At 41.6% G+C, this 17,270-nt stretch overlaps 1 protein-coding gene across 1 annotated transcript in view; it reads right to left on the bottom strand.

Moving 5' to 3' along the window:
* crocc2 (ciliary rootlet coiled-coil, rootletin family member 2) overlaps positions 1–17,270 on the bottom strand; it is a 41,036-nt gene that overhangs the window by 14,446 nt on the left and 9,320 nt on the right. The window contains exons 4-23 of the mRNA XM_034140855.1: positions 15,778–15,945; positions 15,615–15,698; positions 14,926–15,029; positions 13,817–13,961; positions 13,244–13,350; positions 12,479–12,685; positions 10,962–11,058; positions 10,692–10,781; positions 10,090–10,191; positions 9,376–9,575; positions 8,547–8,729; positions 7,997–8,141; positions 7,247–7,393; positions 6,341–6,571; positions 4,605–4,798; positions 2,493–2,620; positions 1,985–2,154; positions 1,709–1,888; positions 767–901; positions 510–653 (exon numbers count right to left, since the gene is read on the bottom strand). Of these exons, the coding sequence (XP_033996746.1) occupies positions 510–653; positions 767–901; positions 1,709–1,888; positions 1,985–2,154; positions 2,493–2,620; positions 4,605–4,798; positions 6,341–6,571; positions 7,247–7,393; positions 7,997–8,141; positions 8,547–8,729; positions 9,376–9,575; positions 10,090–10,191; positions 10,692–10,781; positions 10,962–11,058; positions 12,479–12,685; positions 13,244–13,350; positions 13,817–13,961; positions 14,926–15,029; positions 15,615–15,698; positions 15,778–15,945 (2,961 nt within the window). The remainder of the gene's footprint in view (positions 1–509; positions 654–766; positions 902–1,708; positions 1,889–1,984; positions 2,155–2,492; positions 2,621–4,604; positions 4,799–6,340; positions 6,572–7,246; positions 7,394–7,996; positions 8,142–8,546; positions 8,730–9,375; positions 9,576–10,089; positions 10,192–10,691; positions 10,782–10,961; positions 11,059–12,478; positions 12,686–13,243; positions 13,351–13,816; positions 13,962–14,925; positions 15,030–15,614; positions 15,699–15,777; positions 15,946–17,270) is intronic.

Raw genomic sequence — 17,270 nt, 5'->3', positions numbered from 1 at the left:
CTTGTTTTTGCAACTTACAGGCTGAGATTGTAATTGTATGACCTGATAACATTAAGGAAAAGATCCTATAAGGAAATAAAACATTTTCTTACATTTAGCTTTTCCCTAATATTGTGTATAACTGAGTCTAATTTAAGGAGAAGAATAGTGTATGTTTATACTTAAAGTGGACCTATCATGCTATATTTGAATAATATAGTGTAGGACCATACCTATATAAGGCATATTTATACTTTTTTTCAAAATACCAAACAGATCATGCATTTTAGCCATGCCTCATTTTGACGTCAGGACAGTGTTCAAATCTGGATCAGTTTTTATCAGATCCGTTGCAGCCCCTTTTTTAGAGATTTGGGTATGGAGGAAAATAGAGAGGGTTGTGTTTTCTGACACTTGGTGAGTTCCCTGGAACATCGGGGACACATATTCATGTATAAAAGACGTACAAAAGTGCATTTTGCATGATAGGTCCCCTTTAAAGAAAAGGCTGAAAAGATTTGTGTGCTCACCTCCTGTTGTGTATGTTCTCTCAGTTGGTATAACTCTTTTACCTGCTCAATTAGACTCCTCTTAGCATTCTCATGGGAGTTCAAAGACTCCTCAAATTGAGACCTCAAATCATGCAGCTCAGACCGGAGGACAGCCGTAGCATTCTGGAACACAAATCGGTTGGTATGTGAAAAATAAGAAAAGAGAAACAGGCCAATGTGACCCTGCCATATATTATATTTATACCTTATATATACCTTTTACACTATATATATACCTTATCCTGCTCGTGTTTGTTGCGTGCCTCCCTCTGCATGCACTCGAGCTTCATGCCTGCTGTGGCTAGCTCCTGCTGCAGGGCTGCTAGCTTCTCCGTCAGGGCGGCCTTCTCTGCCTCCTTCTGGGACAAAGCCTGGTAACGACAGATTGCGAGGTCAGGGTCATTTATTATATAGCTCACTCAAATGTTTGGCCATGGGGACTGGGACAAAAATAAGCAATATAGTGCTTGAGAGAAACTTCCACTGAAGGACAAAGAATGGACCTGGCGTCTTGCACAAGGGTTTTGAAGGATTTATGGCTCTTGATTGACATACTGTACAGTGGCAACTGTGAACGCAAAACTGGGTATGCGTTTATTATTCATCATAATATTCATCTGTTTAGAAGTCTAGTCTACCAGACTAGACTTACACCCGTGTCATGTCCAAATTTGTGTGAAGACCGCTATTTTTATATATTTATTGATATGCCTTTTTTTATTTTATTATATACCTCTTAAAGTGTGTTTATGTGTCTATATCTGTATGTGTGTGTGTGTGTGTGTGTGTGTGTGTGTGTGTGTGTGTGTGTGTGTGTGCGTGTGCGTGTGCGTGTGCGTGTGCGTGTGTGTGTGTGCGTGTGCGTGTGCGTGCGTGTGCGTGCGTGTGTGTGTGTATATATGGATGGATGTATGGATGTCTGTATGGATGTATGTGCATATACAGTATACTGTATTTATATAGGTGGGTGTTCCGGTGTGAATGTATGTATACAGTATATACATATATGTATATATTTTTATATGTTCTTATTATTGGGGACGGTGAGAAACCGAATAAAGAGAAATTGATAAAAAATGTGACTTTGACTTTGATTCTCTAGTACTTGACCTATCTTAAAATACATTTCATAGGTTCATAAACATTCCAGAAAAACCTATGAAGACCACCTCACAGACCTGTTGCTTTTCACTCTCAGCCTGCAGGAGGCTTTGGTTGAAGTCCTGCTGCAGCCGGGCCACTTCCTCCTGCACCTGTTGTAGCTCCTTCTGGCTGAGCGCTCGCTGCTCCTCACACTGTCTGCGAAGCTGCTCCTCTGCCTGCTCCCGCTCAACTGTCAGCTCCGCATATTGTTGCTCCTGTCACCCACCAAACACATACACTTCTGATTAGTTAGCTAAAGCATATGACTCACATTGTGATAAGCATGCACAATTTTTCAAGTCTGACTGAACCTTAAGCTGGCGTTCAGCTTCAAGCTGCTCTCTGTGAAGTTGCTCTGTGTTGTTCAGGGTCAGCAGGGTCTTCCTCTCCATCTGGGCCAGCTTCTTCTCCAGTTCAGTCTGCGCTTTTACAGCTTGTTCAACCCGCTGTTTACCATCTCCGTGCATCCGAGCGGCATCACCTAGAGAGATGTATCCAATTTCGATCAAAATCCCACTCAATTATTAGATGGATTCACTCAGGATCTGCAAGATTTCATTTACAGTTTTATTTATAGGGGATACTCATCCATGTCTTTATGTGGAACACACTAGCTTAACACGACTTATCCATTCCATGTGTTTGTGCGGAGTGGTGGGGCCCTGGTCAGCTGAGAAAGCAGCCCCAGTGATCCCAAAGCCCAGCTGTTGCAGAGCTCACGGATGAAATATGGATCTCTAGTGGGCTGTTGGAAGGGCTTCATGGCCAGGGGGGTTGGCACGAAGGACAGTGGGGTCTCTGAGGGAGGGGGCTACTCACGCGTCAAGGCCTCATTAGCCAGGAGTAAGCTGCGCCTCTCCCCCTCCTTCCTGGTGCACTGAGCCTCCAGAGAAGAGGCAAGCTCCTGGCTCTCGAACAGAGCCGTCTCCAGGGACTCCTTCTCGGCTCTGGAACACAGGGGGAAAGGGATTGGAGTACTGAAAAAAACTGCTTTGAACCACTAGGTGTAAGTCATAAAATACAATGATCCATCATGACCATAGTTTCCAAATAAAAGCATGTTACTTAAAGATGACACATGACTTCCTGTGATTTAGAAGGCAAATTGGACAGGCCAGCAGAGGCTGTTTTTTTGGACACCTTAAAACCTGTTAAGCCCCAAGCCTGTTTTTCAGGTCTCAGGCTCGAAAATGACATTCACAGAACAAATGACTATATCTTCACTTCTAAAAGGGGTAAATTAATAATCTTTGTTCTCAAAGCAATGATACACCTGTGAGTTGGATGTAGAAAAGTCAGAATCAATATAGATGTTTTTATTTTAAAGTAAATTCAGATTGAACATAGTAAAGAAATGTAAATGATAGTTTCCGTCCAAAAAAAACCCATTACTTACTCATAGTGAAAACCACCCTTGAATGATGGGATAGTAGACTAAAAGCTTTAGGAATCCAAACTATAACATATAATAAGTACCCTGTATCAAGATTGATGCAAAACAAGAGACATTTGAGCTTTTTAGAGAGGTTTAGAAAAAAAAAACACTTCTGGGGTCATTTGGGTGCATTTGCCATATCTCTGGAACCCATCGGTCGATTTTGGTGATTGACACCTCTTTTGAACCGTTAGAGCCAATAGAATCGAGGGGAAGTTCCTAAATCCATCTAAACATTACCATTGGTGAATGAGAGGATGCGCAGCCAGCATGCCCAAAACCGGAAGCTGGGTTACAGCTCTCATACACTCTATATGAAAAATACTCTTATTGACAACATTTTATGATGGATTATCAGCAATCATTTCAAAGTGACACAGACACATTGGATTAACCTTCAGGAGCGTTTATATACGTTTTAATGCCCTTGAACACAACTTTTGATCAGAAAACAGCAAAGGTAAGACGTATTTGCCGTTTTGGCTACGTAAAGCTAAATTGTGTGTTGTCTGGTTTTGCCTTCGCTGCCACAAGTTTTGGTTGCTCAGTGATGATACTTATACCATTGGAATCTGTGGAATCTCAGCTTTCATATGATATCTTGTTTGTGCAGATCCGATGAAGTATAACATATTTCTACCGTGAGTTATGTGCTAAGTGCGTTAGCACTCTTTCGCTTAGTGCTCATTCAGAGGCTCGGCGTTAGACTTGTGTTTTGTTTCGCTAAAAATGGTTAATATCGTCAGGTAGCTGAGCTTCTTCCCGTTAAGTGGGTATGACACATTAATAGGTTGTTAAATGTTAAGAAGCCCTGAGACACAGTTTCGTGAAAAAAAAAAGCTTAACAGGTTAAAAGGTAAAATAAGCATTTGAAGGAGAGGTATACAATCAACTACCGTGTTCTGCAAAGTAACATTTCTGTATCTTTGTCCAAAAAACTGATGTGGCTTTGAAGAAAGCATAGATAAATACACTGAACCTGAATACGTACCTCACAAAAAACTTGCTTCCAAAAACGAGAACTATTTCTTAAAACAAAAATGTGCAGTTGGTCTGACACACACACACACACACACACACACACACACACACACACACACACACACACACACACACACACACACACACACACACACACACACACACACACACACACACACACACACACACACACACACACACACACACACACACACACACACACACACACAGGCTTGTTTATGATGCTTTTGAGGAAATGTACTGACTTGCATACATTCCTTTAAGTCCTAACCATAACCATAACCATAACCATAACCATAACCATAACGGATGCGTGCCTTACCCCAACCATGACCCTGACCTTAACCAACAAACACAGAACTATTTTTCTGTAGCTTGTGCTGAAGGCAACAGCAGAAAACAGACTGGGAAAACTGGTTTTCAATCTGAAAAGGGTTCCAAACATTTTAGAGGTCAGACCACACAAACAAACACACAAACGCAAACACACGGACCTAAGTGCAACCATCTCCTGGGCAATACCACAGGCCTTTCGGTCAGCAGAGTTGAGCCTGGCGTCCAGAGCCGCCCTGTCCTTGGCCAGCTCCTCCCTGTCATGGCTGGCTCTCTTCAGGACTGTGGTCTGTGTCTGCAGCTCCTTCCTGCACGCACACAGCTCCTCACACACATCCTGCATCTGCCAGTTGACCTGGAGACACACAAACACAAATAAAAAACACCATCAAGTCATTTTTTTATTCTTTCTGCTACAAGCTGACAATATAAAGACTCCACGGTAAATTATTATAGGCATTAAAACTAGAGTAAACACACTTCATATACTGTTTTGTCTGTGGAACAATTTTTCACAAGTGGGAGTATGAGCAGGAACATGGAACACAGTTAGATTGAGTGTGAACCACCCAACCTCTAAATGCAATGCAGCCATTTTCTGTTCTAACATTGAACTCTACATACCCCTCTTTTTGCTTATGAGGCATAAATTAAACAAACTTTAGGCCATTCATGACAGTGTACAGGACTGCGGGGCCATAACAAATGCATCGCCCCGAAGCAAAACAAAAATGATTGGTGATGTGATTTTTATTCAGTTAACACTTAAATCACTATGCCACATCACAGGACCTATATCTAGCAAGAAAACTACTGGGAAAATGTTTATTCACAAAAAACTAGTACATTTTCAGGGAAAAGAAATACGATATTCTCAGAGATTAAAGTGGTAAATGAACGGCACAAAAACACAGAAAAAAAAGTGTTTCTCCTCATCACACCACAGTGAGGAGCTGCAACAGCGGGGAATGTGGAGAATTCCTTCATCTGTACATTATGTTGTAGTTCCTCATGCACAAAAGCTATCACCTCATACAAATCCATTTGTTGTTTTCTTCTGAATAGGTCCTGTTCACATATTGCACATTTGGTGCATAAGTGTTTAATTTAAACTGTTAGATCTCAAAATTGAATTTTGCAACTACCTGCAACTACTAATATTTCATTGTAACAAATGATTTGAAAATCAACAATCCCTGCATTTTGATTTCCAACCAAACTCACCCTAACTTAATATTAGCACATAATGGATTTGAGCCTCTCCTTAGGTAAATACTACAGTGGATGAAGAAGACTAATGGTCTGGATGTGAGTAGTGCCCGATAAGGTGATGAAACATAAGCTTGGTGCAATGAAAGCAACTCCAGGGCTCGTTTCATACTCAGCTGATTTATTTTTACACGAAGCTATTTTAAAATGTTTGCATGGAATTTGTCAAATTGTTTAGGTTTGTTATATTCTAGCCGAGATCAGCGTGAATACCCCAGTATCACATTCAGAACAGATAACAGAACAGGAGAGGATTCTTTTCATTATTTAGGGGATGAAATGCGGAAATCTGGATCTGCTGAGGGAAGGATGGGAATACTTCAGGTGTTAATTTATCACTAACCCCCACAGGATATTATATGTCTATCTATTTATCTTTTCCAGTTAATTTGCTCATGAACATCCCTTGCTTGTTATGTCCCAAGTTACTCATAAAACACAGAGTGGGGCTAAAACTGCTCTCCATATCCCATTTGAAACAAAAAGCCTAAGCAGATGTGTTCAGCTCATCCGATACATTTTATGTGACAACAAGCTCCATTAACCTGCTGAAAGCTATTAATAACATCAGCATAGTTCTCCCAGGTGGTGGGAGTTGGAAGGATGGGGGCTGCAGTGTGTCTCTGACCTGTGAGTGCTGCTCCTGGGCCTGAGCGCTCTCCTTCTGCAGCAGGCTCAGCTCTGCTTCCAGCTTCTGGCAGAGATCCTGCATGTGGCTGTGGGAGCTCTCCAGGGCTTGTTTCTCAGCGAGCAGATTCATCATCTCCTGCTGCACCCGTGCCGTCTCCTCCCTCGCTGCTGCTCTCTCCGTTTCAGCTTCCCTTCTGCGTTCACCAAGCTGCGTCTTCTCCCCTTCTGTCTGGAAGGTAAACTAAACATTTTCATTTCTGTTCGGTTGAACTCTGCCCTTCCATCAATGTAACAGGGCATCTGCATAGCTTCCAGTGCAAAGCTGAAATGACGGTGATTTTCTGAGCTCATGAAAAGTGATGGTCTTATAGAAAATGATGCAGTAGGATAAAATACCCAGTTGTATAACAAGAAGACGTTTAAATTCTGGCAGTGGCTCAGTCAGTAGGGGCCTGGACTGTGAGCTGTAGGGTCGCTGGTAAGTCCCCGAACAGACTTAAAATATGGAGTGTGGACTGCTATTTGGAGAGGTCCCAGTTCACCTCCTGGGCCCTGCCGTGGTGCCCTTGAGCAAAGCAACACTGTGTGTGCTGTGTGCATGTATGTGTGATCAATAAAGAGGGTTTCATCCTCCGATTCTACATCTACAGCTGTAAAAAGCAATAAACACATTAATGCAGCAGTTACAGTATATAAGTCAAAAAATGTCATACATAATAGTAAAACACTGACAGGGACCATTATACTTTTACTTCAAGTACTTTAAGTACATTTTATTGATAAAATTGAAATACTTCTACTAGTAAGCTTTAAAATGGAGGACTTATACTTCAAGTGTAGCTGTGTTATTGGTACTTTCACTGAAAGGACCTGCATATATCCCTAACCACTGATGGCTACTGACCTGCAGCAGAATTCGATTGAGTTCCACCTTGTCTTTGGCTAACCCTTCACTCAGGGCAGCCATTTTGGCCAGAGAATCTTTAACGGCAGCCTCCTGATTCTTGAGTTTGGTGAGTGCTAACTCATGTGCGGCACTCTGGGACTCCATCTGCGGAGTGAATCATAAATATTAGAAACATGTATTACCCTCAGGGAGAATCAAGTAATACAGATAAGGCTCAGTGTTTCCCATACATTGATTTATTTGTGGCGGGCCGCCACAATTAAATATCGTCCGCCACAAATGGATCTCATGGTGGTCTAATGGATAGTGAGGTGGGCTGATGATCGGAAGGTTGCGAGTTCAAATCCTGCCACACCACTACTAGTGTGCCCTTGAGTAAGGCACTTAGCCCTCGGTTACTCCAGGGAGAATGTCCCTGTAATTGGTCATTGTACAGTAAGTCGCTTTGGAATAAGGCGTCTGCTAAATGCCTAAATTGTAAATTATATTTTTGGGAGAATAAACCTCACAGATCCTCAACTCCGGTGTGTTTCACTCATTAACAACGCAACACAGAGCAACAAGAACGTTGTCTACAGTAGCCATGAACTCGCATGTATTATCTTATTTGAGGGGGGGGTGGATACGTGGACCACCCGAATAGGTTAAGGGGCCTTTGGCTTTTCTTGCCGGGTGCGGTGCCCCCACAAATAGAATCAAATGATGTGGGAAACACTGAAGGCTACCTGGTAGAACAAAGCAGTGTACCTTGCTGAGAGCCAGAGTCAGGCTGGCCTTATCATCCTCCAACACCTCCTTCTGCAGGGTCATTTGACTCAGAGCCTCCTTCACTGTCACCAGCTCCCTGCGCACATCTGACAGCTTCCCTTCCAGCTCCTCCAGACTCCTCTCGCTGTAACACATACATGACTCTTTCACATTGTTTCCTTGTCTCGAACACACACACAGGCCAATTATTTATATAAACAATGTCCCTTAACAGCAATCCATCTCCATTTTGAAAGATGGAGAAATGTTGGAGCCAGAACACTGAGGGAGTTTTTGCTGTATCGCATGTCCTTCTCCAATTCTCAGCTAATCAAAATTTTTTAAAGCAAAAAGGCCTTTCCCTCTTGCATGAGTTCAGTAATGCAATGTAAATCATTTACATTTTCATCCAAATGTCATCTGGGTGCAATGCTGGTCGGAAAATGACATGTGTTACTGATCTAAAATGTAAACAAAGGCTCTTGAAAACAATCGTGGGTGACGGGGATGCGTGTTGTGTAACTGTCATTCCCCCCCGCCCGTGCTGTACCCTCTTTGGGCCTCCGTGCGCTGGCGTGCCAGCTGCATCTCCAGATCCTCCCTCTGCTGCCTCAGGAGGTCGTGCTGTCTCTGGAGCTCCAGCGTTGAGCCTCGCAGTACCTCCAGCGCGGCATGCTGGGAGTCAACCTCCTGCTGCAGCCCAGAGAGCAGATTCTCCAGGCTGCGCTTCTCACTGTGATACCCCGAGGTCGTGAGGAAGTTGTTGCACAATGAGCATCTTCCTAATAATAACACTTCAAAACAATATCAACAAATCCACTTTCAGTATAAATATTGCTTTTGGTGATGCTTTCTTTTATTATTATTTCAATTAGTAATCTGGTACTATCATAATCAGATTACAAAATATAAGGAACTAATCAACCCGGATTACATTTGAAAACGTATGCAATTTTGTTCGGGTGGTTTGAGCCAGTAATAATGTCACCTGGTAAGGGTCATTTGATTTGTCCAACTGTAAATGCTGAATGTGCCAATGTATTTTATATGCATTGAAAATGTTGCAAAATGAAAAAAATTGTATAGTAGGCTTCATTTTCTTTTCTTTTTGTAAAAGTAAAAGTGAAGAAGTACCAAGATAAGATTGCATATTTTTTGTAATCCAATAATGTAACTAAATACGTAAATCTCAATGTCATCTAGAACTGTCCACATTTCAAAGTAATCTAACTCAACCCTGATAATAGTGAATATTTTCTACCCACAAAAACATAAAACCAAGCAATATTGTCATAATCATTACTGCAAGTTGTTTTTATCACTGTTGAAGCTGCATCACATTCAAGAAAAAGCGTAGTAAGAGCATGATCATGGTGTACCTGGAGAGGAGCTCCACTGAGCAGCGGTATCTGTTGCTGTCTCTGAGGCTTTCATCCAGAGCGGTTTTAGCCTCCTGACTTTCCCTCCTCACTTCTAGGACCTTCTGCTCCAGCTCTTTCCTCTCAGCGTCTCTCTCCTGCAGGTGATCACGCAGAGTTTCCTCCTGGTCCAGAGCCGCTTCCAGACGCCCACGCAGGTCCTGTATGTATGTATGTATGTATGTATGTATGTATGTATGTAGGTGAATTGTGTGTGGCGTGTTAGTACAGAAAGTGGTTACATATTATCTTATATATGTATTACATATTCTCATGAAAAGTGTTGCTTCACACATTTTTCTCATCTAATCTCAATCTAATAAAATGTACATGTTTTACATTACAAGTTATGACTTTGGTGAATTGTTCAACTACAGAATGAAAAAGTATAAGAACACAGTATATTACAAGAAGAAAAGCTAAAAATAAGATAAATAATGAATTTTGATATTATTGTTTTTTCTTTAATCATTTTATGACCCTCGGATTTAATATGAGTTTCTACTCTCAGATTGGAAGCCACTGTAAGAAAACCTCTACAATAACAAATACAAATGTAAAAGAAAGAAAAGAAAGAAAACCTCTACAATAACAAATACAAATGTAAAAGAAAGAAAAGAAAGAAAACCTCTACAATAAAGAAAGAGCAGTAAAGAGCAGCTGCTTTTGTTGGACCTGTGTCTGGTTCTGGTGCTCCGAGAGACCATTCTGCACAGCCATCAGGATGTTCCTCACAGGAGAGGAGGACACATTTTCAGATCCACTGCCATCACCCACCTGGGTATGACAGACATAATAAAGGAGAATCTGAAAACATTAGTCCTCTTGTTTGCGGACCTCATGCATGAGCTGAGAATCTGTGATTTAGTACAGTACTGCAATACTACATCGGACAAGTGTTTGTCCACCGCTTTAAAGTCAAAACTCCTCAACCAGTTGAAAATCTGCTCAAGATTGTAGGTCAACCTTTTGAGAAACTCTATGAATCAGCCTACCATAACATTATTTTATGCGACAGTCAATCCTCAAATGAAATACAGAGTTAAATCCCAGATCTAATTTACGTTAGAGGGTCTGGAGCATGTGTCTTTACAGAGATGTTATGTCAAATGTTGGTTCCCTTGTATCGTGTCTTAAATATCTGTCCTTGTTGATGTTGCAAATGGAGCTGCTGTGATGCAAGTCAAATTTCAGACTTGATCTGACAATAAAGTATTATCGCATTGTATCGTATCGTATCCAATCATAGTTATCTCAGTGTGTGGTTTTGCTCTGACCTGGTGAACATGACATAACATCTTCTGGAGGGCCTGGGTCTCTGTGTAGAGGAGCTCCATCTCTGCTTTATCCTCTGTTCTCCTCGTCTCCTGAGCAGGAAACCATTAAGGTCAGATAAGCAGCACAGAGAGAGAGAGCCTGACATTCCCCAGACTGCAGCCCTCTAGACAAGGAAGTTGTGGAGTTTATCAAGCCTTAGGGTCCAGACTACAGCCAATTGAACCACCCTTCTATCTACCACCTCTCAGGCATGATTCCCAAGGACCCACCATCCTGTCCAGACTGATCTGCATGGTGTTTAGGCTGGAGTCCTTCTCACTATTCTGGCTGCGGAGGTGCTTCACTGTGTCAGTCAGCTCCAAGATTCTGTACAGATCAATAATTATACATAACATTATTTATATCGCACCTTTTATTAAATATGCAGCCCAAAGTGCTTTACAGAGCTAGAAAAGATATATAAAAACAATAACAATGAGTTAAAATAAAGAATAAGAAACATGATTAAAAACAAGTTATTTGTTAAGTTAAGAGTTTGACCACAAAACCATAAACCATGAACAGTGACACCACTAAAAGGACACCAAATGAAAAGCCAAATGAAAAAGATAGGTCTTTAATTTACTTCTAAAAATTCTATGGCAGATTGCTGTTCTAATATCCAGGGTACACACACAGAATGAAGACTGGCATGTACTCCTCCTCTACCAGACCATCAACACTATCATATTCTCTGCATAGATTCATGGGATTAACAATGACTTCTGATAAGATCAAACACAGCACAGATTCTGATTATAAAGGCGCTCCCATTCCTGCAGTCCTTCCGACTGAAGTGCAAAAGACGGTAGGCACTGAAAAAAGCTTGATGTGCAGAATGTTTAATGTTCTATGTAGGGGATTACATTTGGCTTTCATTTCAATCATAGGAAGACATTTCATTTTGCAATTTATCAGAACGATTGCACTGTAGATAACCCCACAGCCAGAATTTCTGTTTTGATCCTTTTTCTCTTCTTGATAGTTCTAGTCAGCAAACCAATCAAAAGACTGTAGGAAAACATTGTAAGTGTAAGGTTTGTGATGTCGGTCTCAAGTTTAGGTTCCAGGGCTGACTTCAAATGTTCCGATTTTCTTTATGTGAGGTACTTATCCATGGACAGTGTGTTACCTACAGTAGCAATTAGCAAAGCTTGTTTTTCCCACCCAACAATATTTAGATCTTTTTCCCCCCCCCTTATCTTTCTGTCAGAGAGCGCTTTCTCACAGGGAATTGAACGCATTTTGGTGAACTATAACCTTCCCTTCAAAAACGAACTAACCTGTCGATGCAGCGATTGAACTAGCAACTTTAATGTATTGTGAGTTAAAATGACAGTTTTTGTCAAAGGAGTCTGGAGGTTTTAGGGTGGCTGAAATATGTTTGGCTGCTGCCCCTGTACACAGCAGTTCATTGTTTAGCTTCCATGTCGGTACTCCTGTACTCCAAACTGGAGGCGTGCCGACTGTCATCAACTGTAGATAATATAATGACTATGGACTATCCCACAGCAAACATTCAGAGCTATACATTTATTACGACAATTACTTGAATAGGTCAAAATTGGGTCCCTAATTCATGGTGAGAAATACTTAATAGATTCATTTAGGGATAAAAGGATTCAATGAATGTATCATTCAACCAAGTATCCAGCAGCCCTTATACCAAATGCAGCTCTAAGAAAAAGAAATCAGGAAGGAAACTCTTAAAAATAAACAGCTCATATTGTTTAGAAGATGACTTTACTTGGAGTTAAGTTTGACTTTCTCCGTATCCCAGCGACCCTGAAGCTGCATGGCCTCTTTCAGCTTGTCCTTCAGCTGGCTCTCCAGAGCTGACATCTCCACACCACTAGAGGTGCTCTCCTGAGTTACTCTGGCCTCTAAGTTCATGCAGGCAACATGCAGCTGCCGGCTGGCAGTGCCACACTCCCCGCGCATATCAGACAGGGTCCTGTTGAACAGATTAATGTCCATCAAGATTTGCAGAATGTATCTTTCATAACGTATGAAAGATCCAATAGGGCAAGGAGACATGACATGCTGTTGTGTTCATACAGTTGTGAACCATTAGTTGAAATAAAAAAGTGTCTGTTAGTATTTGAAAAGGAGAGAGGTGGCAGCGGTTAAACTCTGGCATCAGGGCTCACTTTGAAAAGTATTTGGTTTAAATGACAGTACTGTACAGCTGTCTGTGAGCTGAGCAATCAATATTAAAGCAAATTACTCTTCAGTAGTGCTTACAGAGCTTCAACATGATAGACTCCATGTATTATAGGTCTCAAGCTTTGGCCTGATGAATGATTTCACGAGTGAGGCTAGACACCTTAAGCCCTCAGTCCCCCCAGTGAGGAAACAAAGAGAATGGGGACTGACGACCCTGTTGACCTGTTCCACTTTGATCCCTGGCTAAGAGAGATGGATTCTGGTTGCAGCCGTGAGTGTGAGACACCAGAGAGGTGGGGGTTATTGTGGAGTAGCTGAAGGGATTATGGCAGAGCGCCACGCTCACCTGTCAGTGAAAGTCCTTAGCTGGTTGAAAGTACTCCGCAGGGAAGCAGCCTGGCGCCACAGTGCTCTGACACGAGCCTGTTCACGACTCAGCCGGGAGGCGCACGTCTGCAGAGAGTAGCAGACAGGAGGGAGAGACAAAGGAGGGAGAGACAAAGGAGGGTGAGTGGTAAGGACTGATTATAAGAAATGAAGGCACCCATCTTTTTATTGTGATCCCAAACAGATGCAATACTGTAACTCCTGGACTCACCATGGCACATGTACAAATACATGTATTTCCCTGAATCAACAGGCGTAGCCCATTCACAGCACAACATAAGATTGTTTGCACAAAATGTTCCTCCCCCTCAGCAGTTGGAATGTTTTTACAGGAAACAACAACTCAACAATAATAGCTATGAGATGAACAAGGAATGAGAATGAATTGACAAAACTGGCTATGAATGGAATTCCTACCCCATGTGAACTCAACTCAAGGAGTTTAATAGCACAAAATGCAGAAAATATATACACTTGAGCTTTCCCTGTTGCTTTTCCTGACGAAAGCGTTAATGTTTGTGTTTTTTCTCACCTCTTGCTCTCTGCGCAGACGCAAATCACTTAAGTCAACATCTTCACGAGCCTTCCACAAGCTCTCTGCTAGCCCCTGGTTGACCGTGCCGGCCTGATCCAGTTGTTCCCGCAGCATATAGTTGACTTGGCTGACGCTAGCCCACCTGGAAATAACAAGCATTATGATATTTAAAGACCAATTGGCAATTCCCCCCTGAAACCATCTTAATCTGTAGCCTTTAGATCCTCCCCTGCAAACCACACTTACAGGGTGAACATGTGACTGAAATATAAAATTCTGTGTCAACTGAGACTTAATATCGAGCAGATCTACTTGTAGAGTCATTTACCAAAATGTTTACATCATTCTCACACTAAACACGCACCCTGTTACAGTAAAGCACACCACATTTCTATGTTTGGTTGTGTGCCTGATAGGAAACCAAGCCCATGAGTGCGTATGGAAATGATATTGTGTTTGAAGGGAACTGAGAAGCAGTTATCTCAATAATAGGCAAACACATAGTGCTAGTTGTAGACTTAATCTCTACATTGCACCTGCATTAAAAAGTGCTTAAGGGGATAGAGCTAGGTAACTCTGCTGTGAGTGATATTTTAGAGAGTTCAAATGGAATTTCAAATAAAGTTGCATCATTTTATAAATCATTGGGCATAAAAACCTGGCCCTAGCTGCAGAGGTTGGCCCACATTTAGTGTGAAGCATCATTAAAATGCTTTGGAGAAGCAAGCCAACATTGCCAAACTAATTTTCTCTGACAAATTGGATAGTGAGATAATCTGCCAAGGGCAGGTTCTGCCTGCTCCCCGCAGCAGGGCAGGGAGAGCAGCGGGAATACCTACAGTAAGGAACTGCTGGGAATATCTCTGGTCCATACATTTCTCAGAAATATGTTGGCTTGATTTCAGCTTCTCAACAAGAAACAGTGAAAAGCAAATTGTAACAGCTTTGCTCGTACTTAATTTTCTGCTCAAAGTCGGCATCCAAATAACGACTTCCTGCTGCTTCGTATTATAATTATTTCTGGAAATGTTGTGCATTTCATTCTAGCACCGCAAATACAGAAGCTGTATAAAGTGCAGCTGCAGTGCATGGTGCCCATCTCTCACCTCTGCTGCTCCTCCTCCAGCTGAGCACACTTCTTCTGGATGGTGGTGTTGAGATCCTGCTCTGTCTGCTGCTGACACTGGGCTGAGTCGAGGTGGCCCTGCAGCTGAATACACAAACACACACCACTGCTGGCATCCTCAAAACATTTTGATATAATGTATGGTAGGCAAAAGTAAATTAGCAGTTAACCAATATTTGTAAAGCAACATAATTACAGTGGCGGATCTGCTAATCCAAATTCTCTGCGGAGGCCACTCAGCCAAGAAAACTATTTGAATGAATTAAATACATTCATACAACATAAAAAGTTCAAGTTTTTTGTAAAAGGTGTTTAATTGCTTGTTTTGTTGTTACCTTACATGTTCTGGGAAAAGAAGGTATAAAGGATAACATATAGTTTAGTTAAGTTGTGTGTATTGTATAAATCAAATATATAATTTAGACATAATATATCATATAATATCATTAAAAAAGAAAAAAGAAGAAAAAAAATATATGTTTGTAGACAGACGTTAAACATGAGTTGAGCACTTTACCATTGATTTGTATCGTATTGTGAATAACGTATTGAAATTGTGATAATGCTGATTGGCCTCTAGAGGACCCTAGCAGGCCCTTTAGACTTTGGATTGAATATTTATGTTAGCAACGCTGATGCTTTGAAGGTGATGCTACAGTCAAGACGTACCAACAACCTCATGTTCTCGGACTCTGAGGTCTTCTTCAGCACATGTTCTTCCAGCTCCGCACACCTCTTTTTGTATTGAAGAACCTTGTTTGAATAAAACACAAGATGCACACTTGAGCCAAAGGAACTTTTCATGTAACAACTTAAGGATTCACATGGTCACCTTGATCTGAAGCTTCTGAACAAGTTCCACTTGTCTCAGCTGGGCCTCCTGGTATGCCTGCAGTTTCTGACTGTAAGCTCTCTCCTTGTTTTTTATGAGCACGGAATCTGCTGATACACTGTCCTGGTCTGAGTCCACTGCTGACCTCAGCATCAGCATCTGATCCAGCTGTGAGGAGCAGTGACAAATACGCTTTAACAACTTTGACAATGGGACAGGATATTGCACTTTTCAATTCATAGTATACACTCTGCACTGCACTGCAAGTTTATTAGATACATTTGTGTAGTCTAATCCAATCCATTGCAACAACCCTGTCTGCAATGGATCCTTACAAAGTTAATAGTATCCTGTTTTACTAACAGTGTGTCAGTGGAGGTGTGCTATGGTCATTTGTGCAGATGTTGTGGTTCTGTGCTGCAATATACTGAACTCTATGTCCATTGCCACATTCACAGGGATAAATTGCACTCCAAATGTGTTGGATTGCAGTATATTATATTGACTTACTGAATAAACCCATCCCTCAGTCTCTCTTATCCTAATATATAAGAGATAAATATATAGCCGGATTCAAACTCAAAGCTCCCAGGACATTTGGTCGTACATTTCAAGGAACAAAACCAATCAGAAAGATTCAACGCTGGAGGCCTCAGCCCCAGAGTTTTTGAACTTTCCAAAAGTAGTAACCCTTGATTAGTGACTTTTTTTGGAGTGAAAAATAATCTACCTGGAAATGTATAAAGAGCATTATCCGTGTGGTCAAAACAAGTTCCACAGAACCTACAGTCCAAATGGGGCTTAGGTTTGCATGAGTCACTTAGCACTACAGGCTGTGTATGAGCAAACTAAAGTGAATGCTTTGCTCAATGCACTTTGGAAGTATTCTATGAAGGCTTGATTATTAACTTTTCATCACAGTCCTGAACGATTTTAAAACGAATGAGATTACATAGAATAGCATGTTCACCACATAAATAAAAAAAACCTGTTATGGTAACGTGAATGATCTAAAGATGCAGAGTACTAATTCAGCGTAAGAACAGTGAGGAGAAGAACAGTGGCTTGATTTAAACATGGGAGGATTGCTACAGTATGTTTGTATATTGGTGTTTATGTCTTTATCTGTCAACTGCATATCAAAACTAAGATATTCAAAGGCACTGGTATTTCTCCTTGTGGAATCTCATATCCTCATATCTGAAATCCAAAAGTCCTGTTACCTCTCAACCTCACACAACCTAACCCCCCCCCTGCACCACCCACTCTCCATCCTGGTGCCAGACACCCTGTCCTCACTAATACAAACCACATGGCCCCAGAGCACTACAACACGCCTCTAGCTGCCCTTGCCGACTTCTCATTTAAAAAGAGAGGAAGAGAGTGAGAGCAAGGGAGCCCCCCGCCCCCGCAACACACTCCAAACCACCATCCAAGCCCTTCAAATCAACCCTGCGACCCACTCCCCCCCTTCTTTCTGTACCTCATCTCTT

The sequence above is a fragment of the Trematomus bernacchii genome, unplaced genomic scaffold (genome assembly GCF_902827165.1).
Source record: "Trematomus bernacchii unplaced genomic scaffold, fTreBer1.1, whole genome shotgun sequence".
NCBI classification, from domain to species: Eukaryota; Metazoa; Chordata; class Actinopteri; order Perciformes; family Nototheniidae; genus Trematomus; species Trematomus bernacchii.
This window is presented reverse-complemented; position numbering and strand designations above follow the sequence as displayed.